Here is a 24,464-nt window from a genome sequence, read left to right as displayed (position 1 = left end):
CTCAAAGTTCAGTTAATTGGTTAACAACTTTCCGGAATCAAGGTCAGTGTGACTGATGCAGACATGTATTTCAGATGCCAGTGCATGTTCCTGAAATACCTGCTGTTGCTGCTGTTTTTAATGCACCGGTTGTCCTGTTTAGATACTCTCACAGACACATCTTAAACCTTTAGGAAATACGATTTCACTTCTGTGCCAGTTTGTACCGGTTAGTGTTCTGGCCCATTGTTATACAGAAATCAAATATAAATCAAACAGGATTAATGGATCAGATGGAATGTGTATGCATTAATGGCCACGAGCATTCCCTGGGAGACACAGCTCTTGTGTTTCCTCTGCTGCCGTCTGTTTTCTCCTGCTCACAACTCCATACGCATTGCTACATGACTGCGTTTCATGCTTTGGAGTTCACAACTGTCCATCAGATTGCAGCAGTAGCTAGACCCTGAACTTTTGGACTGCATGATAGATTCAGGGAAAAAAGGCTTGATCTGCCTCTCTTTATTGGCACCTGCAGAGCCGGGCTTTCCGGCATGCCTCCCAGTTCCAGCTGCACCTATACAAAACCTCAGTCATTTTTCTTGAGCTCTGAATGTGTGCACCATGCTCTGGAGCAACGGGGTATCTTAGTGCCTGGCATTTACTGCTAGCTTCTTCTGCATTTTCTCAAGGAGTGTGTTTTTCTTTCTGTTTTTTCAGGATGCCGTGTCCACTTAAGATCTTTTCAGTGCATGCCCTGTGCTCATTACTTAGAAGTACACGGGAAAGTCCCTTCAGCTGTAGCTTATTGTAAGCGCTGTACAAGTGTATCCCAACTGCCTACTCTACTTATCTGCTGCATTATTTCTGTGAAAGCTAAAGCCGTGCATGGAACAGATGCTTGGAATGGTATTGGGATCCAATTACTGCACTTTTCCAATCTTACATCTATTGTCTAAACTTGGAGCAGGCATATTTTTGTTCCTTGGTGACACTATATAAAGAGACAATTGGCATTGTGTTTGCTGGCTGACTAGTTGGCAGAGAAGGAACGGAAGGAGCAGCAGCAACATGGTAGGTTTTATTCTTTCCGTGTCTGTCATTTTAGTGGTCTGTATTTCTTTCTGACTGTAGCAGTTCTAGCAGAGCAGTGATGGTCATACTGGACTCCATGAAATCTCACACTTAGTACCACATCCACAGTGAAGGTACATCCAAGAGTGATCTGTGAACTTCCAAAGACTTTTCTGCACATGTTTAACAAACGAGTAAGGTAGGGAACACAGATGCACTTGCTGAAGGGAAGAGTTGGTGCATCTCTTTCCCAGACTAATTCACTAGGGCAAGCAGTGATTGGCATGTCTGGTGTTAATTAGTGCTAAGGTCTGCTACGGCGTGATGGGGAGTAAGGGAGAGGGATCTCTCTATAATTTTAATTGTATTGCTCTTGAGACAGGGGAGAAATAGGAAGTACTGCAGAGATTTCTTTGTCTTACCTTTACTTTGCTCACTGTTGGCTTTTAGCTCGAACTCAAGCAGTCACCTCTGCACCAAAGGTGCATTTGATGTGATTCCGAGGAGCAAAAAAATCCTGCCTAAGGGACAGCAGGTAGACTGGGCTCAATCTTTGTTTTTGCAAATTCAGACGAATGACTACAATATTAAAAAAAAAAAAAAAAAAAAAAGTGATTTTCTCTTATTTTTCTTCTTTTTTGCAGGTCCTTTTCAGGTTGTCTTAGAGTAGTGCTGCCCAGTGGCTCCCTCAGGCCATAGAGTATTTGATTCTGGAGAACACTGCAGAGGGAGCTGTATATGAAAAGCTTTCTCAAAGCTTAGTTCACACCTGATCCTATTTAAACAGGTGACAAATGTGATCCGAGTGCTGTTCTGAGCAGGATAACACCACGTTCAAATTCATTCTGAAATACGCACACAAAACTAGGATCCAAGTTCCGTTTGTGCAATCCCTGTGTAAATGGTTGCACGCTCACCATGCCAGTCACTAATCATGTTCTTTAGCACTGGTTTAGAAGTGGAAAGTGACTTCTTCAGTTGTGGATTTACAGGTTTCCCTTTAATTAGCTTTGGTAAAGCCTATGCCAGGCGCTTTGTGGTGAGGGTGGGCAAGTGCTGGGTCTTTTTTTCCCTTCTTTTTTTTCTTTATTTTTCTCTTTTACTATTTACCAGTTCTCTTCCCTCCTGTTCAGTGAAACGACACACCACGCTGCTTGAGGTTTTAGGATATTTCAGGACATTCTGCGGTGAAATTGCTCAAGTTGGGAGATGTCAAAATGCAGTGAAAGACTGTGCTGTTTCCTCACTCCCAGTTCAACTGATGATTCTCTGTGACGGTTCCTTTCATTGTGCCTTTTGTTTTGGGAAAATATCTTCTGAGGTACCTTACCATACAGGGACACATGAAACAGATTTAACATGGAAAGAAAAAAATAGCCTTAATGAAAGAAAGCTGAAGAATATCTTTACATAAGGAAGTGATCATTTTTTATTAATCAGAGGGAAATGTATATGTAATTATGCTAGATGAACTCTGTGGGGAGGTTTTTTTCTCTCTTTATGATGTCTTAAGGGATTTATAAATATTACAGAGGTTTTATAGCATCATAATATTTCAGATGTGCAGTAAAGCTACTTTCAAAGGATTAGTGCAGACAAAGCAGCATAGTAAAAAATAATTACAAGTCAGGCAGTGCTACTAGGCTCTGACATACAGGGCTGATGAGAATGAGAGAGGCAGGGTTCAGGGAGATAATTTCTAACAAGAGCAGACCACACAAGTGTTATGGAATGGAGTTCTGAGAACTGTCTATTGCTCTCCGCTAATTCCAGGGAATTTCAGTGAAGTCGAGCCTGTAATGTCTCCACATGCACTGCGCTGATGGAGGGAAAGGAGGGAAGAGGAGAGGCAGAAGGAGGGAGAGGGAAGGGGTTTTCATATTCCTGAAACATTTCGGTGTTTATTCAGTTCAAGTGACACTTTGCAGCAAATTCTGTATGCCGAAGGGAGCCGAGTACCCAAAAATAGATTGCATTCTGATCAAATGTGTTTTGCAGCCTGCTCTGCTGTCTGGAACGTACCACCTGTACTGAAACAAGCACTGACCTCAGCGAAGCAATGCTGATTTCACTAGCTGGAAATGTGGCCTGTTGTTCAGCCGCTGAAGTGTGTGCGTATGCATCTGCACATGCACACTGCCGTGCGTGCACGTCAGCGTGTGCCTGCGAGCGCAGGGGACTGTGGCGGGGAGGGACTACTATCTGTTTACACACAGGAGGAGGATATGTGTATGCCAAAGAAAAATCTGTAGGGTGGGGAAAGCGGTTGGTGAACTCTGGGTCGCAGAGGTTGAGCAGTCCACGGCTGGAGAGGTTATCTGCTGCTCACAGAGAAGTTTTGGGACACATCATGTCCTCGCTGTGTATATATGCAAGGGGAAAAAGGAGCCTGATTGGAAAGGGGTTTTATGTGGGGCAAAGGAGAATGCTGCGGTGTGCAGGAGCGTGAAGCTGGGAGGATGCAGTCCAACAGATTTTTGTATCTAGCAGGGATCAAAGGTGTGTGTGTCTGTGTGGGTGTGTGGGAGGCCGGGACTACATACACAATGGAGTGAGGATGAGAAGGGAGGGCTCTGTCTGCCAGTGCGGAGTAGGCAATAAAAAGATCTTGTGTTTCTCAGTTCTGATAACGTGGGTTTTTATTTGAATGATCTGAGGCTGTTGCCTGTTTGAAATGCAAATTGTGCCCTTAGAGCAGTTTATGTTGCTTACTCCTCTAGACTGTTCCCTGAAAGGCATGCACTCGGGCTGCCCATATGCTGCTCACCTGCCATGAAAAGACCTAAACCATACAAAAAAAAAAAAAAAAGGCTTTGCCATGGCAGGGGATTTGGTGCAGATGCAATGTAAATGATTGCAGCAGAGCAAACTGGTGTGACAATAATAACAACAATCCTGCCCAGTGCTGCAAAAATCCCTCGGATGGGTTTAAGATGTAACTTGATTCGGAAGCTGGATTCAGTGATAACCAAAATTCAAAGACAGGAAATGTCAGTACTGAGATTCCAGAGCAGATGAAAACTAAGGCGAGATCATGATGGATGAAAAAGTAATAGTAACTCGGAGTTAACATCATACTGTGGATCACAGTGGGGGACGCAATCTGAGAGAGATGATGGATGAGTCTGTCTTTTCTGTAGTCACAGACGTAGTTGCCAAGGAAGGAAGTATAAAATGAGAAACAATGCAATTTAAAGCTGTTAATATTTTAAGTCTAGTTTGCCCTGGGCTGAATGAGCCCATAAAGGTACAAGACAACAGAATCAGGCTCTTAATAGAGAGCTGCTGGTTTTCTCTGAAGAACTCCCTCCCAGGAGAACTGCTTGTCCAGCAGTGGAAAGGGTTGGTGTCTTCTTTGCCAAAAAAAGGGGGGAAAAAAGACGACAAAAACACAATAAGTGGGGAACTCTTTCTGCCTTTTTTTTTTTTTTTTTTTTTTTTTTTAAACTTAGGCTGTCTGGGCCGTCAAGCCATGCTGTCTTTAGTTATTTAAAGTATTTTCTGAGTTTTTGAGGGCATGGTGGTCGAAACAAGGAGCTGACCTCCTCAGAGGTCACAAGGGGCTGTGATGGTAAAGTTCTGCAGTAATTCAGCGTCACTTCCCTTGTATCTCTGGTGTTGTGAATTACCGTAGCTCCAGCCTTTTGTGAATTTGTCAGGGAAAACAAGGCCTCATGTTCTGAAGTAAGAACCGAGTATTTTCAGCTCTTTTCTCCTCTGCATATAGAGACATAAAGTGATTCTCTGCCAGCTTCTCTTTGTAGATTACCCTGAAATCAAGAGATTTGTTCACTCTGATGCACTTGAATATAACCCTCACCTCCCAACTACATATAGAAAATGAATCCTGACTCTTCTATCCACAGAGGCAAGGGCAGCGTGCACTCCTTGTTTCTGCCTGCCTGTGCCACTGCACTGCCCTTGTTCTGCCCAGCTCCCGGCACTGCCAGACAGCAGAAATGTAAGGAACCTCAGTGAAGGGAACTCCACTCGGAGCCAGTGCCTGGTTAAACAGAGTTTTCTTGGGACCAAATTTTGGTACGGCTCCATTTTTCATTTAAGGTTTCTAAAAAAAAAAAAAAAAAACTAAACATAAAAAAGACCCTTTAAAATCCAGGCTAATTGAGAGAGTGCTAACATTAGTAAGACAAATGAGTGATATGCGACAAGCCTGCGGTTTCTCTTCTGAAGTGAAGTGTTGTTTTCTTCACAATGGAATGATTAATACACTCAGGCAGGAATATTAATAGGCTTGTTCAGTTGTTGCAACATTCTTCCCACTGCTGTGCTATTGAGGCCTTGGAATCTGAGCCCAGGGGACCCTCAGCTCTTCAGTTTCTCATCTGGCACATTTTGTATGTCAGTCTCAAAGCACATGTTGCAAAGATAGAGCAGCTATCATCACAAAGTGCCGCTCAGTACACTTTGCATTTTACAAATGGGGAAATCAAGGCAGACAGCAATCATGTATCAGTCACCCACTTGCTCCTCGGTAGGTCACCTACTAAATCCTCGACAGTTTAGAAACCTGGTTTGCTCAGTTCTGTGTTGCCCTTTTTGCCATATAATTCTTTAAGAGAGATACTCCAGGCTCAGAATCCTGGTTCTATTCATTAAAAAAATCTGGAGTGTTTGTAGTTGTTAGGCAGTGGCACAGACCTATTTCCATTCTCCTAGAGCTGTTTTTAGTTTGATCCACCAGAAGAGCAGTGGCAATGTACTGTTCTCTGTGCCTGCACCACCTCCTTCTCTCTCAACCTTGCTCTTCACGCCACCTTCCTATTCACCAGGCATGCAGAACCAATTTGCAGTTTCTTTCTGTGATTATGAACTCCCAAGGTTTTAGAGCAGATAAATTACATTCCCGACACTGCATATTCAAAAAGATAGAAGACTGATAATCCAAGATACCAAAATACTTAGCTTGAAACCAGTGATGGAAAGCCATTCCCATTTGACAGCTGTTTGTTGGCCCCTGTGAAATGTATTGGTGGTCTCAGCCCCATTCCACAAGTGAGTAGATCAGAAATAGGATCCACGCCCAGAGCTTCAACAGAAAAACTAAAGATAGATCAAGCCACATGGGCACTGGTCTCCTTTATCATCCCTGGAGATGACTAACCAGAGAGAAGCAACGAACAAATATCGTGCTGGGATGAATTTCGCTGGGTATGGTGATTGTCCTCTGAATAAATAATCTTCAATCTCTTTCAATCTCTTTCGCCTTGAATAGGACTTCACTAATTTAGAAAAGTTTTTTTTTTCTTTTTTTTTTTTTTTTTTGACAGTCTGTTTCTAATAGATAATGAGCCACAGCTTTTGGGTTTGTCTGATCCTTTCTTACAGCTACAATACTTGCTTAAAGCCTTAAAGCAGAGAGAACCCATTAAGCTGAGGAATAATGGAGGTATTACCAGCGTTTGGCGTTTCAAGCTAACAAAACCCGGAGCTGCAGTCCACTGTCCTTCATCGCGGCGCTAGTTTAAAAAGATGCAGGTTGCTTGCTGTCATGGGGAGTTTATCGTGCTGAACGTGGATGCTGTATTTGGTCACAGCAGAGCAGAGCATGAGAACGGTGCAGCATGTTTTGTCTTCATAAAGACCAGCTACATGACCACAGGAGAAGCGGTTTTACTACCCCATCTGTAAAGGCTGGGGCCAGACTTGTGCCATGTGGTCAGTTCCCCCAGACAGTTTGCAATACATTTCACTGGGTAACATCTGCTTTCTTTTTACCTCGGGGAACAAATACATTGTAAATACTTAGGATTGTCCTTAATATTTCCAGTCAGTCTGGAAGTGCTGAAAATCTCCACTAGGCACCTCACGTTATGTGGACGATTGCCCGTTACTGCTCAGAATAACACTTATTTCATGTGTGGGAGGAGGAGGGAATCTGTTTATTCCAAAATCAATATTTCTATGTTCATTAAATATTCCACTTATCCACTTTTTTGTTTCTTTTTTCCGTGTCTGTGGTGGCATTCTATCCTTATTTTTATCCTCACTACAAACACTTTTTTTTTTTTCCTTTTTCCATTTCCATTCCTATGTCCAGATTTTACTGCTTTGCATTAGCTGATTAGAGATTGACAGGTCTGGAGTATGGACTTGTGGGTGAATGTCTACCACAGCCCTAATTTTCAACCTGGGATCTAAAGCAGGATGGCTGAGCGTGGAAATCTGCCTGGCAAATTAAATTGATCAGACAATGTATACTTCAAACAGAGTCAAGTGGGAATATTTCCTTGAGCTGCTGTGCTCCTCAGGATATTTGAAATCAGTATTGAATTTGAACTTTCATAGGCTTTTTTATTTTGATGAAAGGAGACAGTAGAAGTTCCCTTCTGTTTCATGCAGAATAGCCCAAACTAAGTAAGACTAATTTTCCATGACAAGAGAACCAGGTGGGACTATGATGATGAAGTTTAAAAGTAGGAATGATAAAGAAAAGAATAATCTATCTGGAAGGGAATTCAAAAGGCAGTGTAGTTCATTATCTTGCCCCAAGTAAGGATAATGCTGTGGTTATAACATTTCTGTAATCCGTAGGAATCACAGGTTTTATTCTTCACTGCAAAACAAAAACTGTATTGTCTTAGGCAAGCTGGTTGGGCCCTTATTCAAAGGTACATAATGATGTCTAGTTCTGACTGATTTTTATTGAGCATTAGATTCTTTGATAACGTTGTAGGGCTCCCCAGTCTTTCCATGTCTCAGTCTTCTGACTATAGAACAGTGATAAAAGTAAGCCCTACCTTTTATTGATGATAACTGTCTTAAGTAGTATAATTGTATGGGCTAGTAAGGCAATGTAGTGCAGTATCGTAGGCTGGTGCAAGTATATAGACTCTTCTCCAAGTGTAGAAGGCGTTCCAAATAGGAAGAGTTTGTTCAGTGTTGGTCCAGACAGAGACCAAGACAAAGTTTCTTCTAAACCTTTCTGTCAGTTAGAATCGATATCACTTCCCTTTATAGTCCCTGAGGTGAGTCTTCATGCAGGGCCTGATTCTGAGTCTGGCTGCCCGTCCACACATGGGAACTGGGAAGAAAGAGTTCATACAGGGACTTACTTGAACTGCTTGTATTTCTTGAGAACAGCAGATTGGAAATTGACCTTCTATCTCCATGGGAAGCTATAAGCTTATATCACTCCTCCCATATTGCGAAGCTCTGCAAAGCCAGTGCAGAAGAAGGGAGTAGTGTCCTGTGTCAAATGGGCTGGTGCAGGTGACCCTACCCAAGGAACAAGCAGTGGCCCAGCTGTGTTATTCAGAATCACCCTTTGGGTCCCTCACCGCTTTTACAGCAGCACAGTGACAAGCTGTCCTTGCTTAAACGAGCTGTCAGGTTCCAGGCAAGAGCACGGAAATGGCAAAAACCCTCAATGCGAGGTTCAGCTGTAACTAAAGCAGCATATTTTATCACATTTTTAAGGTATGTATATATGTTGTGTATTGAATCAAAACAAAACAAAAACAAACAAACAAGCTTCTTGTATTACTTGCCTGCATATATTTTACCTTCTGTTAAAAATGGAATTTGTTTTCATGGGTGCTTACCAGACAAAGTAATATATATTTAACCTTCTTATTTGTATCACAGGCTCCAAAAAAGGCAAAGAAGAAGATAGAAGGTGGTTCCAATGTATTCTCTATGTTTGAACAAACCCAGATCCAGGAGTTCAAAGAGGTTGGTCACTGTTCTGCTGTTCTCTATAGTCTCCTGTCATTGCTAATGAATAACATAGGTTCTGTTTGTAATCCTTATTCAGTTCTCCATCTGCTTTAATAGAACACACAGTTGTTTTCTGAATCATCTCTGTGGTTTTGGCTAGTATATCATTTTCCTTGTGTGTTTGCTCTTTCCTTCATTCTTTCTTTCAGTCTTTCTTTCCTTCATTCTGTCCCTCCCTCCCTCTCTCTCCTTTTTCAAGTTCTAGGTTTATTTTGAAAAACTCCTGAGCACCAAAAAAAAAAAAAAAGAAAAAAAAAAAAAGAAAAAGAAAGAGAAAGAAAAGAAAAGAAAATTATTATCTAATCCACTTTAGCCCTAATTCAGGAAAACATTTGAGCACATTTTTAAAGTTAAGTTTAAGTGCTATTTTAAATAAGAATTGTCTTGCATGCTTAAGTATAATCCTGAATGAAGATGTTGTACTGAACCAGGGCATTAATTAGTGGACTGTTCCACAACAGCAATAGAAATATTCTTCTGTGCCCATCTAATACTGCCCACAAACTAGAAACAAAAATACCAAGAAGCCCTCAGCCAACTTTCTCCATAAATGCCCATAAACCAAAACAACATGTTGAGGTTAACTAATTAAGCATCTTCTGGCTCCCCCAAAATTTGGTATTACCATGCATTATGGATTCTTTGATCAGTTACCTGTGATGAGGCCAATCTAATGGGCATAAAAGCTGATGCATAATTGAAGAGAGATAATTTGCTTGATAAGTTTAGGCTCTATTCTTGAGTGGGCATTTTAGAACATCTGTGAGGCCATCACATTTTCCACTGATTTGTCCTTTTAATTACACTTTTTTTCCTAATTTTTTGCTAACTCACGTCTCCATAGCAATTTCCAATGTGATACATACTGCTTCATTTTGTGCACGTGAATTTCAAATTTACTTTTCATGAGGATTCCCCCCAGTAATGCTCAGTGGTGAATGAGACTAAAAACCTATACAAGGTATTGTAGGTATGGCCCAGGTAAACTAATTGAAACCACTAACCTTTTCCCAAATTAATGGGAACATGTTTATTAACACTCTTCTCCCACCTCTTATCAGCATCCTGTGAACAACCAGTTTTATTCTCTTCAAGGACTACTGTTTAAGACCTGCCATTAAAAAGAATTGGTCAGAATGCTGGTTTTGAACTACTCTAAATAAGCTAATACTTAGAACACTCCTGGGAGAATGGAGGCAGAATGATGGCAAAGTCACAAGGCAGTGGAGTGGTCCAATGAAAACCAAGACCATGTTGTGTCTAAAGACTGCCTACTTGGAACAAAGTTTGGCTAAAAAGTTTTTTATCAGAACAGTTTTACTTAGAGATTTCAATCATCTCACTAGAAAATGTATCAGCATTGCCATTATTATGTTATTTTAAGTTCCTTCATTAAGATACGTAGCTAAAACTCTTCCTCTCTTCTGTGAGCTTGTTGGGCTCTGCTTTGCTCTTCATATTTCATTCTGTTTTGCTTCCAGATTATGGGGATGCTTAATCATCGTTTAAAGCAAGCCTCCCCCAAAAAGGAAGGAAAGCAACTATAAAGAGTTGGGCTTAATTTTTTATTAGGTGATGGCTTGGCAGGTAAATGAAGGGTTATGAACATGCATGCTGCAAGTAATCACACGGGCAAACTGGAATGTGAGCAGTGGGGCTTTGAAAGAAACTGGAGGTAAAACTGAATGAAGATATGTTGATATAATGTGATCATGGAAAGAAGTACAGCCTGTGTTCAGTGGATTTTAAAACTCTGAAAGTTACTGTAACTGCAGTGGACTAGCTGTATTTTAATTTTTGATTTTTTTTTTTTTTTTTTTTTTTTTTTTGTAATAATCCTGAAATAAAAACAATTCCTGATCATTGTAAAGATACGGTCTCCTATTGATGTGCATGTCTGACAGATAACCAGTTTCAGAGACGTGCCTGGTTCTACTAATACTCCCCATAGTATATGCAGGGGAATTTTAGGTCATTAAAATCTTTCAAAATCAATGAAACATTAAAAGTGTGATAGCAGCAAATAGACAGGCATGAAAATAGGTAAATAGACAGGCAGATAGGCAGTTAGCTGGCTGGTAACAATTTTTTTTTGTTGTTTGCTTGTTTGTTTTTTTTTTTCTATAAGAAGTTAAATTTTGCCTGACAAAGAGTACTTAAGGTCAACATATCAAGGTCAACCTGAAGGATACTATTTATTGGAAAGAGAAACAAACTATGAATAAATAATACTAGGAAACATACGTTTCTCTGTGCTTCTGAAAATTGAGCTATCTCTGTATGAAGGATCATTCTGAGGCCCAGAAGAAATTGAATTTTGCTCAATAGCAGAGAGATACCTACAGTAATTAAATGTTTTACAAAATATGATAGCTGCACAAAGGAATGAGATATGGGAAAGGACTAAAACCTCCCTAATTCAAGCTTTTATGGGTTAAGGCCTGAATGGCTGGAGCTGCCAGCACTGGCTTCAGCCCAGCTACATGCTGCACTGAGCATTAATTTAGTAAGAAGAAGTTTGGGTGGGTTTAATTAAGCCCCTTGCCAAAATACAGTAATGTGTTGAAAGTGAGGAAAGTGCAATGATGTGGCATGTTATGGAAGAATCAAAGGAAGTTAAATATTCTCTACAGCATGAATATAACACCCCTCTGTATTGGTATGTGTGGTTGTAGCACTCTCCAGTGCAACATGACAATGGCAATACATTGCCCCTCTTGTTCCAACAGGCTTTTACCATCATGGATCAGAACAGGGATGGCTTTATTGACAAAGCAGACTTGAGAGACACGTTTGCTGCACTAGGTAAGCTGGTAGTGATAAAGAAATACCTAACAGAAATGCAGTTTACATTTCAAGCACATAATAAAAGTTTGTGTTAGAATTACAGTGAGGGAATTAATGAGATACATAGGAGGCAAAAGGAAACCTGTTCAGTTTGATCCTCCTCCTCTATAGTAGTTGCTATCTTGACTACATAGGTCCAGCTGGGAAGTCTCCTGAGCAGCCTCGTTCAGATGCTGAATGAAAGTCTCTCTGGGACTCACTGGCGGGTGCTACAGAGCTATGCAGCTGGCAGCTGTCCAAAGGCACTGATCCCTCCCCTGCAAGTATTTCACAAAAAGCCCACCCAAGTAGGGGTCCATGCCAGGCATTTCTGATTAGCCTCTGAATCCACACTTCACAAGCTGCACCTTTATTATCTAGGAGCCATGCAGTATCTACCAATTAACGTTCTTGTCATGGACTAGCTGCCCCTCTGCCCACACAAAAGTAGGAAGACTTCATGTGAGGTTCTCTGCTGTTGTGCATTGATGTGGGGTGGAATGTGCATGTCATGAGATTAGGTATTGTCCATTTCATGTGCCTTATAATCGTGATAACATCAAGCAGATTGAAAAAAAATCATCCCAAGAAAAAGAAAAATCACAATGTTCAGGAACCCAAACCTGAAGCTCCATCCATATTACAACATTTGAGGCTTGAACAGTGATGTAGGCATTTGGGCTTTTGCCATCTGGATCTTATTAAAAAGAGTTTGATAAGAATCTCTAGTGCTCCCTGGGGTGGAATCAGACTGCAGCAGAGTCAGTGCAAAGAGCAGAAGCTCCTGAACTCTTTATTGTGACAAAGGGGTTTGCCAACTTTGGCCTGTAGCTACTGTTACCCTGAAATATTTATTTCTTAAGGCCAAGTTCTGCTATCCTTCATGTTCAGTGAAGCCCTTCAATGCCTATAAAGTACAGTCACAGCAAATTACCACTCAATTTGAGCAGAGATGCCAGGTTCTAAATTCTCATCAGTAGTCCAGCACAAGGATGGGGAGGGGATAGGACTACTCAGCTCATCCATCCGCCCTCTATGCACAAAGGCATCTCAATATACAGGAGGGCAAAGTCTGAGACCTTGGATATACTTCAGTCACTTGGAACTCTGCTATATTAATAACAATGGGGTCTGTATTTCACCTGAGGCAATAAAAACAAAAACAAAAACAAACAGCAAAACAATGTATTTGGAAGTGGCCCCTTCTTTGGTCTGCTGCTGGCCAGCTCTGTATCATTTATCCCTCTTACTCCTTCAGTCACCCTTTGATCTCAGAGCCAACTCTGTATTGCAACTCAGAATACATTGGAGTACTCTGGAGTTGCGTTCTACCATGTTATTAGCAAAGTTGCAGAGAGCCCTGAGCTCCCCAGTGGGAGGAGATGAATGGGAATAATTTTTTGAAACACAATTTGTGATTTATTATGAAAAATGATCTCTGCTGCAGGTCGTCTGAATGTCAAGAATGAAGAGCTAGAAGACATGGTAAAGGAGGCGCCAGGTCCTATTAACTTCACTGTCTTTCTTACTATGTTTGGGGAAAAGCTGAAAGGTAAGTACCTTTGGGGGATTGGAGAGGTATCTGTCAAAGATCCTCAGCACTGAAATATCTCAGCACCTTGCAAATTATAATAATGTATCCACAGAACAATGCTTAAAGGCAAGGAGTGATCTCCAGTTTTGCAGACAGAGATGAAGTATGAAAAGGCTGAGAGACAGTCCAGAGGACAATTCAAAGGTGTGATTTCAGTTTGCATAAGCTAACATGAAAGTGGCAAACTGAGGTCTAGAAAGTAATGAAATCATGGCAGCCTGGAGCTCAGTGCAGAAGAGTTATTCACGATCTGCGGGTTCTAGGCCGAAGTCCATCGCTCATGCTGTACTGGTATTATTCCCAGTATTAACTGGTTTAAAACTATCCTCAATATTCTGTGAAAACTTTTCTGAACTCCTTTGACTCATAATGTGAACATGGCCTCTGACCTATCCTTGCAGTTAAATGCCATGAAGAAGCAGCATGGTCTTCCTTCATTTTCTGTTACAGTAGTAACCCAGTAGCCCAGGGTTGGTTTCACCTGAGGTCAATGGTAATTAAGCTATTGGCTTAAGTTGAATGAAGATTTTGCTGAATAACTCCTAATGAATGGATAAATTGGTCTAATTTAATCTCAGTGGATTTAGAATGATAACAGAGAGGAATTTGGCCCATTGCCAGGGAATATATATAAATGACTGTAGGGAGTTCAGAAATTGTTGGTACTAAATTCTGTGTGGAAGCTAGTAATTTAGTTATATCGTTTATATGGCTGGAAACTGCAAAACAGGGAGTGTGAAGCCAAGAAAACCCTCTAGTCATCTTCCTGTATGAATTAGAGATAGGTGAAAGCCTTGACCTTCAGAGCAAGGTAGTTGGCCTTAGTCAAGCACATTCCAGAAGACTGTTAAAACAACGAATATTATGTGATTCTCTCTTCCCTCTTTACTCTTTCTTGGGGTAAAAATTATGAAGATAACACAAATAAAAATGAATAGAAAAAAGGAAACATCTGATCACCTCTTCTTAAAAAAAAATCATTTATTGTATTGCCGCTGGCCTCTGGCTTTATACACAATTTCAAAGAAGGGCTTTTTACCCTCGGAATAGAAAATAGAGAGGTCTGAAAGGAAGAACTGATGTAACTAGTCCTCAGAGAAACTATTGATAAGGAACACAGCATGACTGGGAAGAATAAGAGGTGACGGGGAAGGTTCTAGACTGACATTGAGATGCAGATTTTATTACTCAGACATTGATCTGTCTTAATCATAGTGGTACCTGCACCTTTACATTCTGAATATCATCTGGCAATGTAGGTAATGCCCTTCTCCATGCTCTTCTGTTTCTAATGGGGTGTTCCTGTGGGTTTCTAAAGGGGTGCCCTGCTGCATATTCCTATCTATTTGTGTTGCTTATGGTTGCACAGAGCATGGAAACAAGCTGTTCCTCCATCCCCATCTTTCCTCTTGTCTCTTATGATTGCTGAAGCTGGCAAAGAATCTAGCCCTGCCAATTGTGTGGCCTAAAACCAGTGCCAGCACAAGAAGGTGAATGGTAAAGCATACCCCTGTTGTCTGCAGCTTTCCAGTTGGCTACTAGCAGAGGAGGAGTTTTTTTTTGTTTTTTTTTTTTTTTTTTAATTTCCATTTGGTGAAGGGAAAATCACAGCTGTGCTTGTCATGCCCTTCTGGTTGGGTTTGTCATGCAAAGGAAGCAGAGCCAAAAGACTGCACATTCCCAATCAAAACTAATTGGGATGAAGAGCCTTTGTAGTGCAATTAGAAAGGGAGAAAAGGCTAGAGGAAGTGGATATGGCAATTTTGCAACACTCTTTATTAGCTAAGTACCACTCAGAGAATTTGGTGAAAGGTGCTTTCTAAGTAAAATTTGTTGTGCTATAATTGATTTCTGTCATAAAGGGGAAGCTGGGAATTTTGGGACGAGCTTTAGCTTTGTATATGGAGATTATGATGCCAGATGAACAGCTAACAAAACTCAGTTTATGTTAATGCCAACCACATGGAGCTGTTTCTACAGGGAGTCAGAATAATACAATTTGTACAGAAAACAGAGATGCCGCACATCAAAGAAACCACTTTATTTACCAGCTAATCAATAAAGAATGCCTGCTGCATTGCTTCTCTTCAAAGCCAAAGTCCAAGGATATGACAGAGTAGAAAATGTAAAACACAGTAAGGAGAAAAAAAAAATCCCCCACACAGTGGTGACTATTTAAAATGCAGACCTTCCCTCAGAGCTGGGAGAAGTTTCTGTTCAAAGGACTATTAAAACAGTCATTAAACACCAATCCTCATTGTATTGATCATATATTCATTGTAGATTGAATACATTGCTTACAGGTTGGCAGAAGACTATACACGGCCGGTGTATAACAAGAAGGAGGCCATATAGTCTTTGGTTTATTGACCATTATATCTCCTGGGATACTAGTACTAATCCTTATGATTACAAAGAAAACTAAGGAGGTGTCAAGAATGTATATAGTTGTTAGAGCAGAGAACCTTGCCTGGGTTCTGTTCTGGTTCTCTCTGTGTCAAACGCTGGAATATAAACTTAAATTGTAATGACATTCTTCCAACAGTTACCCTTTTTTAAGCACACTTTCAACACTTCAGCATCCCAAGTAACTTCATGGGTCAATATACCTGCTGCTAAATTTGTTTTCCTAAAGTTAGGAATAATGGTTTGCATTGTGCTACCATCATGTTTTGAAATACTGAGGAATAGTCAAAAAGAGAGTAAATAGGGTATCTTTCGGTGTGGGTAAAAACTGATTGTGATTAAGAATACACAGAATCTGCAGTACTACAGAATAGTCAAAAATCCCAGCCAAAGGCACTGTGAAAGCTATTCCCTGACCCATTTTTTTCCCAGTCTAAATAGATGGGGCAGATAAAGGATGGAAGAAAAAGAAGACTGCTACTATAATTTTATTGCTGGGAGCAGAGGAGCAGAGAAATTAAAGTCATACCAAAAGTTTGTGGCCCAGCTAAGAGCAGAAGGAAACTCTTGGAGCAACAGTCTGGTGCTTTAAACCATCCTGTTTCTATAAGTAACACTTACTTAATGAAGATATTCTTAAATGGAAGTGTGCTACAAAACATAAGAGCAAATGACCATTTTACATTGATCATCCTGTTTCCACTGTGTTCCATTGACATTCAGATTTTTATGCTGAGCTCCATTTCCTTTACTGCGGGGAATAACCTCTTCTCTATATAGTGAAGAACAAGTAACATCCAAAAGTGTTTTTACAGGGAACATACAGTACAAGATTAGAGGAAGCCAGTGAGGGAAACAGTTTGTTATATTTTCACTTCTGAAAGCCACTAATCCTCTGGGTACTGATATTGAAGACCAGTTCCTGGAAGTTTTCTCTCCTGCAGACACAGAATAGATATGAGTTATTATTTTTAAGCTTCTGAGCATTGAACTATTCACCTCTATTGTTTATCTGACATGACAAATGTTGCCGACTTAAGGAACCTTTGTCTTCAAACCTCCAACTGCAGAATTCTCCATTTTGCTCTGTTTTCCAGTGAACGCAATTACATAGCAAGTACTCGGCAGCTACAGAAATACACCCTGGCTTCTAAATTATATTTCATTAATTTTAGGCACGGACCCAGAAGAAACCATTCTGAATGCTTTTAAGATTTTCGACCCAGAAGGAAAAGGCCACATAAAGGCAGACTAGTAAGTTTACCTAAAATTCTTTTATAATAATAATAATCACATAATAATAATAGTAGTAGTAGTAGTTGTTGTAATTGTACAAGTTTAATGTACTCCTTAAAAGCTGTATTTTTCATAGGATTTTAAGAGACAGAGGAACTGGCAAGCTTTGTAAGCTAGAGTTAAAAGACTAGACCATTGTATGAATGTATTTGTATACCAAAAAGAGATGTTATTGTCTTCAGACATTGCAAGAGGCAACGGAAATATAATCACATGTAGGCCATTAGATAGCCTTTTTTGAAGATCTGGATATAAATCAACACATGACTCTTTGTAGATTAACTCCATATGTAAAATTAAAACGAATGTCTGGTGCCTAGCTCTCAGAGAGCTTGACTAAAATGGGAAAGCTATTCCCCTTAAAAAAAAAAAAAAAAAAAAGTGATCAATTTAATTAACTCGGGGATATGGTTTTAGTAAGAACATTTTCCTTGTTACATGTTTACTGCTTGAGCCTTCTGCTTCTAGACAACAATTTGCTGTAAATTTCCACTAGATACAGTGGGAGCAAAAGCAAATAATGCTATTAATAATATGAAAATTATTATCAATATACCTATTCTTTAAATAAGGAGGCAGGACTTAATTTGTATTCGTAACTTGTTACACCAACAGAGCAGGGTAAAAAGACTTTAAGAGCTAATTGCACAAATGTAAATCCTCATTATACTGTCCAAATGGTGTAAGCAGGCCTTCAGGTAAATGAGATAGATGATATCAAATCAGGGCAGTGGATGAGGAGGTCTGACCTATGGCTCCAGTGAAATGCTTTATGTGCCTAAATTTATGCATATGCAGAAATTCCTTGGTGAATGTGGGGTCTGTACTATTAATGTAGCAGCCAGTTCAGGTAAGTTTTCTAAAGCACAGTACGTATAGCAAGCTTATTAGAGAACTATGAGTTACAAAGCTGTATTTGCATCAAGAAATTCTGCTAATGTTGTGATAAGGTAAAGGAAAACTAAGCCTGTTACCAGAACCTCTGAGGTGGAGTTTTCCAGCACAGTATCTGCAATTACTAATGTCTCATGAAGTTAGTTAAAAATAGGAAAGTCACGTACAATATATTTTTCCATTACCAATTTGCTTTTCTATGGCAGTGGCACTTAATTCCCAGTGGGTATGAGAGTCCTATTATGGTAAGCAATATACTCCCCCCACCCATCCCAACCCCCCAAAAAACAAGTTCACTAAAGAACTTCCAAATTAATTAAATCAAGATGCAACAAGTGGATGTAGCAAACAAGTGGGAGGAATAGAGTTAACAGTTGTTCAGCTTGCTTTGGGGTTAACACTGTCCAAACAGCTTGGGAAGAACACTCAGGATAATACACCAAAAGTTACTCAAACATTATCAGAATAAAGTTTAGCCTGTTGCCTAATGGGCCAGATCACACGGTAGTGAAATCACAACCATGAAATACAAACTTCTGATGATACAAAACCCATGAAATGTTATATTTCCCACCACTATCTGTAACAATGCACCACACACAAAATCTGCCAGCTTGCCACCCTGTATCCAGTTCTACATTCCTTGGATGCTGGAAGCCAGTTGGAGTTTGGGGCAAATTAGGAATGCAGTATCACAATCCAAAATAAAGATGAGAGAGAAATACATTTTTTTTTCCTTGATGGAAAAGGTCAACCTTGTTCCCACCCCCACTGCACTGCTAACATTAGACAATTGTTTTAGTTCATCACCACAACAGAGCATAATGTTTACTTATTAGACCCGAGGGTAATGTTGATCATTACAGAACAAACCATTAAATCAATTCCGTGAATGTCTTTGAGGTTTAACTTCTATTCATATGCTTCCAAAATTTAGGCATTTGAAGGTTTTGAAATAATTTTTATGTTGGATCATGCAACCCTTTCAATATGACAGTTAATGTTAATAAATAATATTTCTCCGTATTAAAAAAATCCTGGAATGTTCCTCTCCAAAACCAGCCATGTTGACCTTTTAATCAGAACTTCTTTTTATTTTCATGGAGTTAACATCCTTCTGGGGATTTTTATGTCTCTTCCCTCTGCGTGTTTTCACCTCTAGTCTGGAAATGACTCACTTAGTCCATCTGATGGTAGCTGTGATGGAGTCTTCTAACCTTTCCAGAAGCTCCAGGAGTTTATAACTTAATTCCAAGTTCAATGACAGACTTTGTTTGTCTGCATCATTATACCACACATAAACTTCTTCCTATAGCATGATGTCAAAAAGAGAAAATGCTTTAGGTCAGATTCTCAGCTGGTGTAAACTGGCATAGCTTTTGGAAAGGTTAGATGATTCAGTCCTAAATGCCATTCATTGGACAAAGTGAGTCAAGCCAACATCAACTGTGTCTAATGCTGATGCCAACAAAACTTTACAGATTTGTACCAGAGGAAAATGGACCCAGAAAGTTTAAATGCATTCTGGACTTTTAGAAATTAATTTGACTGAGCTAGTGGTGTTTCTCATCATTGCTGTAGAGAACTGCTTATTGTAACTCACCTGTGTTTTTTTTATTTTTTTATTTTTTTTATTTTCTGAGAAAACAATGTATGAAGGGAAATCCCAGGGGAATAACAAAGTGTCCCAGAGATTTTACAGATAATTTAAAAAATGTTTTGAAAATACAAGGAGGCAACAAAATATTTGTTTCTGTAGAAGGAACTGATGTCAGGCAGGACAAGAGATAAGATTTAGACACCCACATCAAGGCAAATGGATATTCTTTTTTACCCAGAAGACTTTGTTGTTGTTGTTGTTGTTGTTTGAGAAACAAATAGTCTTTAAAAAAGAAAACAAGATAAATGAGGAAAGAAAGAAAAAAACACATAATCTCTAGCTTTGGAAATTGCGAGTGTTCATTTCCCTATAAAATAAATAATGGAAAATGTGCATAGATCCTTAACTCAGTCCTTCTTCCTTGTGAGTGTGCCAGAGCCTACTGGGATATGCATCAGAAGATTATAATTAGATATTTGATCTTTTCTTTTCCCCTAAATACTTTAAGCATGTGAGTAGAGGACACATCGCGCCCAGATCTCTTTTTAATTCAGTCCTGTTTCTGATGAAGCTTATTTGTGACTTCTGACAAAATTGCTGTAAGTGCTTCCTTCTATTCACCGAGCTCCTTCCTGTATCACACTTCCTATTTACATTTGCTAATGATGTTTGTCCCAGTGCACATACATCCAATAATCAATTTATGCTGATGAGAATGATCTCTCTACTCCCCCAACCAGAGATCATCTGAGAATTCCCCTTCAAAAAATGCAGTCACATAACAAATGACCAAACTAACAAGACAGAAATGGCAATATAAGAGAAAGAGGTGAAGAAAGACTCTGCTAAGAAAAGAACATGGGAAAGTAGTGCAAGGAAAACATATACGATAGCTTAAGCCCTGTCTGTGAGTTCAGAGTATTTCCCCAAACTTGCCTGAATATTTCCATGCTTGTCCTTGTGGGTAAGGTACTTATTCATTACGCATAAGCTTCCTTTTTCAGTTTTCCCTTTGTGTCCTTCCAAGTAGTACTTCACATCAATAAGAAAGAGATTCAGAAGTGTATATGCCGCTTATGCAAATGTCTTTGTTGTAGCTTTTTACTGGAAAAAAATATGTGTGTTAGAGATACAAGGAAGTACAGTTGTAGCTTTGCCATCAGAATTACACTTTTATCTGTGTGACTTGTTTCACTCAAGATGCATGCTGTATGGAAGCAGGAAGGGAAGCGTTACTACTTTGCCTGAACATCTGCATCCACAGTAGGTGAATTTTACTTGTATGAAAGTGTTCCTGTGCAGGCATGATTTCTATTATAAGCAGTTATTTTTAAATATTCACTTTAAAAAACAGAAAGGGCTGTCTTCAGAAGAGCTATTGTACGCTCTCCACACCAGTTCTTCAGAAAAAAGCAGCCTTTTTTCCAATCTACAAACTAAAACAGATTTCTGTACTTGTTTCAGCTTTTGTTTTTGTACATCAGGCTGTTCATTTGTCATCACTGATCTATAATCTGTTTTACTGATCTGGAAAAAGCCCTGGTAAATACCTTTGATAAGAACAGCAACAACAAAAAAAACTGTGAGTTTGCAATGTGAATGCAAAATCTTTGGAATTAATATAGGAATTCTCCTACAGACAGGAGAAATTATCAGTGCAAGTGAAAGGGATGGTTTTGTGATATCAGTGAGCTGATACTGGTGGATGTTTTCACATATTGTACATACACTGCCCTCAGTATGTAACGGGGTGAAATGTAAAGACATTTTATGTAAGGGGTTGGACTGGAAGCAGTAATTGTTCTTCTTGGCTTTTCTATTCACCTATACATTTAGGTTAAAAAAATTACATGCTCAACTGACTTCCCACAATGAGTTTGAAAACAGAGTGCAAATCAGCTGAGGATCTGTCCCAAAAATATTCTCTTTGATGTAATTGCATGGGATGCAGATTGTGTGTGGGATAAGCTCCTTGTTACAGTTCTGTAACTCCAGATCAAGATGTTGTACCATGAAATACAACAGGTCTCACACAGTTTCACAGTCTCCTCTGGGAATGACTGCATGCAAATAAAGGGATTCTCAGATGATGATTTGGAATAGCTGTTGGAGTTCTCTTTCAAGTCTTCTTTCTCATTTCATGCTCTGTTCCTTTCATCCTCTGATTTTACAGAAAATATTCTTTCTTTTGCTTTTGTTAAGTGATCCAAACTTTAAACAGCAAGTGAGAAAACCTACCATTTTAGGTTAAGATAAGCATACAGAATTGCTGTATTACAATCAGGGTAATATCCTTAAACAATTTTAAACCTCTATAAAATATCACAAAAGCAAAATAAGTTGGCAGAGCGAGGCATTGACACTGATGGGTGCCCACAGAAAATCTCTTACAATATCATGTAAGGATTAACAGCTCTAATTTATGCGGTCACACAGATTTTCTTTCATGCGACTTTAGGAGGGATCTTGCCATCTGAATTGTCATGTGCCATTATCACCCTTTAATCAGGTTATTTCATTTTATTTGAACAGTATCAAAGAAATGCTTATGACACAGGCAGACCGGTTCAGTCAAGAAGAGGTAAGGACCTTTTCTACCTTACTCAAAATAGGAATGCATCTCCAGCTACTCCTCAGCCATATGCACTTGCCCCTCTTTAAATGCATGAAATCAGCTCAAATCCAGTCTGAGAGAAGGCTGATGCCAGCTCTAGCAATTAGGAACAATTCAAAGCATCTCTTCTGAATAGCTCCATGGCTAAATCAAAGTCAAACAGATTCTTTGGACTTCCATCCAAGTGTAAGCGTGGCCTATCTCTTGCTGTTCTTTCCTATGGTGAGCTGGGCAACGAATTTACTAGAGTTCAAATGCGTTTGGGTGGGGACTGTGATCTGTTTTCCATTTCTGTGAGAGTTATTTTGTTTGAAATCCGAAATGAGTTCTGAAATGAGGTACTGACTTTGTGGTTTGTGTGAGATTGAACATGGATTCTGCTGGCTGGGAGGAATTTAGAGGGACTTTCTTTTCAAAAGAAGAGATTGAGTGTAGTTTGTTCATGGCAGGAACAGACTGCAATGCAGACTGGAGTACAATATTTAGTCAGAACTTACCTGGACTTTAGGGAAAGCTCTTTCTGATAGGGAACTTTTGGGGATTCTAATAGGACTGTGCTAACCAGTTTTGTCCTGGTTCCTATTTCAATTTTACATGAAACCAGGGAAAAATTTTCCATAATGGTTAATGAATCAGGCCAGAAGTGAGCTGAACTGGGTTGAAAATGAAAAGCAGTACATGTTGCTGTCTCACAGTCCCATGTTTGTAACACTTATCTCCTGTTCACTTGGCAGATCAACCAGATGTTTGCTGCTTTCCCTCCAGATGTCTCTGGTAATCTTGACTATAAGAACCTCTGTTACGTTATCACCCATGGTGAGGAGAAAGACTAAAATGAAAGCTGAGCTCCTGCGATGATGCACCAAGTTACTTCATTATGCTTTTCTGTGCAAGACAAAGGGCTAAACATTCAGTATGTGAAGCCATGTGGTCATCAGAAGAGAACCAATAAAACAATTGAAATTAGATTAAAGTTATTTAATGCTCCTGTTTTTATAAAAGATGAAAATACCAATTTTGTGATTTTTTTCCCATCCCTTTTTTTGTGTGTGTCAGTGGTTTGAAATGGAATTTTCTTGATGAACTGATGCTTTCGTGATTTATTGACAATCCTAATGTTCACCAGATGGTCCACTGGGCACTGCAATGTTGCTTAACCTCTTGTCTTTTATACATAAGCTCCATGTGCTAATTGAGAAATCCTCTAACTTACTGCACTGGGAAGAGCATTTGGTAAATAGAATTCTGTTCCATTTCACAGCCCCTTGCACTGAAAGTGTAAATAAAACAATATTAAGCTCTTGCGAATACACCATATGCCTTCACTGTCTCGGTGATGTGTCCAGTTTCATAAGCCACTTCTTTCATTTGCTTTGGTGCAAAAGAACAGAAATAGTGGAACAGTGTCTATATTTCTCATAGCAAAATTTACCTAGGCATTCTTAGAAACCAGCAATAAAGAATTTCCCCCTTCAGAGGCATCTTTATGTCTGAAGGAAGTTCATGGAATAATAATAAGGGCTTGTTCGTTCACCAGTTGGTTATGATCCTTGTTTTAAAGGTGAGGGACACATTGGAAGGATGTGTTTTGCCACACAGTCTAGGGAAAATACAAGAAGAGAACTCAGGAACTGTAGCCCAGGGTTACACATAAAAGGAAACTATCTCTCACTTTTATAATTCAAGATCAGCATAGCTTCTAAAATGGGCTATGGTTTCTTGTATTTGGACTTCTAGGAATTGGACATTTTCTGCCTATGTGGAATACTGCACGAAAACTTCCTGCGTGGGAGTCAGAAGGACATTGCAGCCAAAGTAAAACAAGCTTCTGCTGTTTTCACAACTAATGCAAATGGTTTCCTTTTGCATCAGTGTTGTTGGCACAACAGTCCCACAGACATGGAGTAACAAGCTGCTTCTTTTCTATTTCTTATACTCTTTCTAGAAAGAGAACTTGAGGGCAAGAGGTCAAACTCTGCCCACATCAGGAAAGGCAGAATAGTTAAATGAAACAGCTTCAGCATCTGCATGACTTAAGGAGGTGACATTCAGCCCCACCTGTGTTTTTTTTGTTGTTGTTGTTTTTCTAGCAAAGCCCTGCACTCAGTGCACATCAGTAATGTGGGAAAATTGGAACAAGAAGGCTCCTGGCAAGGACATGCCCAGAGTTGGCATAATAAATCTCTCCCCTTGCACCTATGTTCAGAAGCACCCCACATGTTCCTGTAATAACAGTGTTTTTCTAGTGAAAGTAGTTAATTGTGTCTACAAAGAATAAGATTGCTGCAAAATATTGGTGGACACAACTAGAACCAAAATTTGACCCTTTTATGCATGAGTCTTGCTGAAGATGTGGAAAGGGCTTTGGCATTTCTTGGTAACATTTAAAATGATGGCGTGCTCCTCTGGGTCCTCCCTACGGGGTGTGCAGCTTGACTGCGTTT

General features: G+C 39.7%; 1 protein-coding gene across 1 annotated transcript; it reads left to right on the top strand.

The window, feature by feature from the left end:
• Nucleotides 1-948: 948 nt before the first annotated feature.
• Nucleotides 949-23,332, top strand: MYL10 (myosin light chain 10). The gene is made up of 7 exons (XM_035343451.1): nt 949-1,053; nt 8,659-8,745; nt 11,520-11,595; nt 13,064-13,168; nt 16,792-16,870; nt 21,939-21,987; nt 22,755-23,332. Exons 1-7 carry the CDS (start codon nt 1,051-1,053, stop codon nt 22,851-22,853), a joined length of 498 nt encoding a protein of 165 aa, XP_035199342.1. The 5' UTR covers nt 949-1,050; the 3' UTR covers nt 22,854-23,332.
• Nucleotides 23,333-24,464: the final 1,132 nt, after the last annotated feature.

Source organism: Oxyura jamaicensis, chromosome 19, assembly GCF_011077185.1.
Source record: "Oxyura jamaicensis isolate SHBP4307 breed ruddy duck chromosome 19, BPBGC_Ojam_1.0, whole genome shotgun sequence".
NCBI lineage: Eukaryota > Metazoa > Chordata > Aves > Anseriformes > Anatidae > Oxyura > Oxyura jamaicensis.
This window is presented reverse-complemented; position numbering and strand designations above follow the sequence as displayed.

Bases quoted from the DNA above. Each gene is read 5' to 3' on its own strand.
- MYL10 (XM_035343451.1), top strand. The intron at 13,169-16,791 runs GTAAGTACCTTT...CATTAATTTTAG, and splicing joins GTTTGGGGAAAAGCTGAAAG to GCACGGACCCAGAAGAAACC. The intron at 21,988-22,754 runs GTAAGGACCTTT...TTCACTTGGCAG, and splicing joins ACCGGTTCAGTCAAGAAGAG to ATCAACCAGATGTTTGCTGC.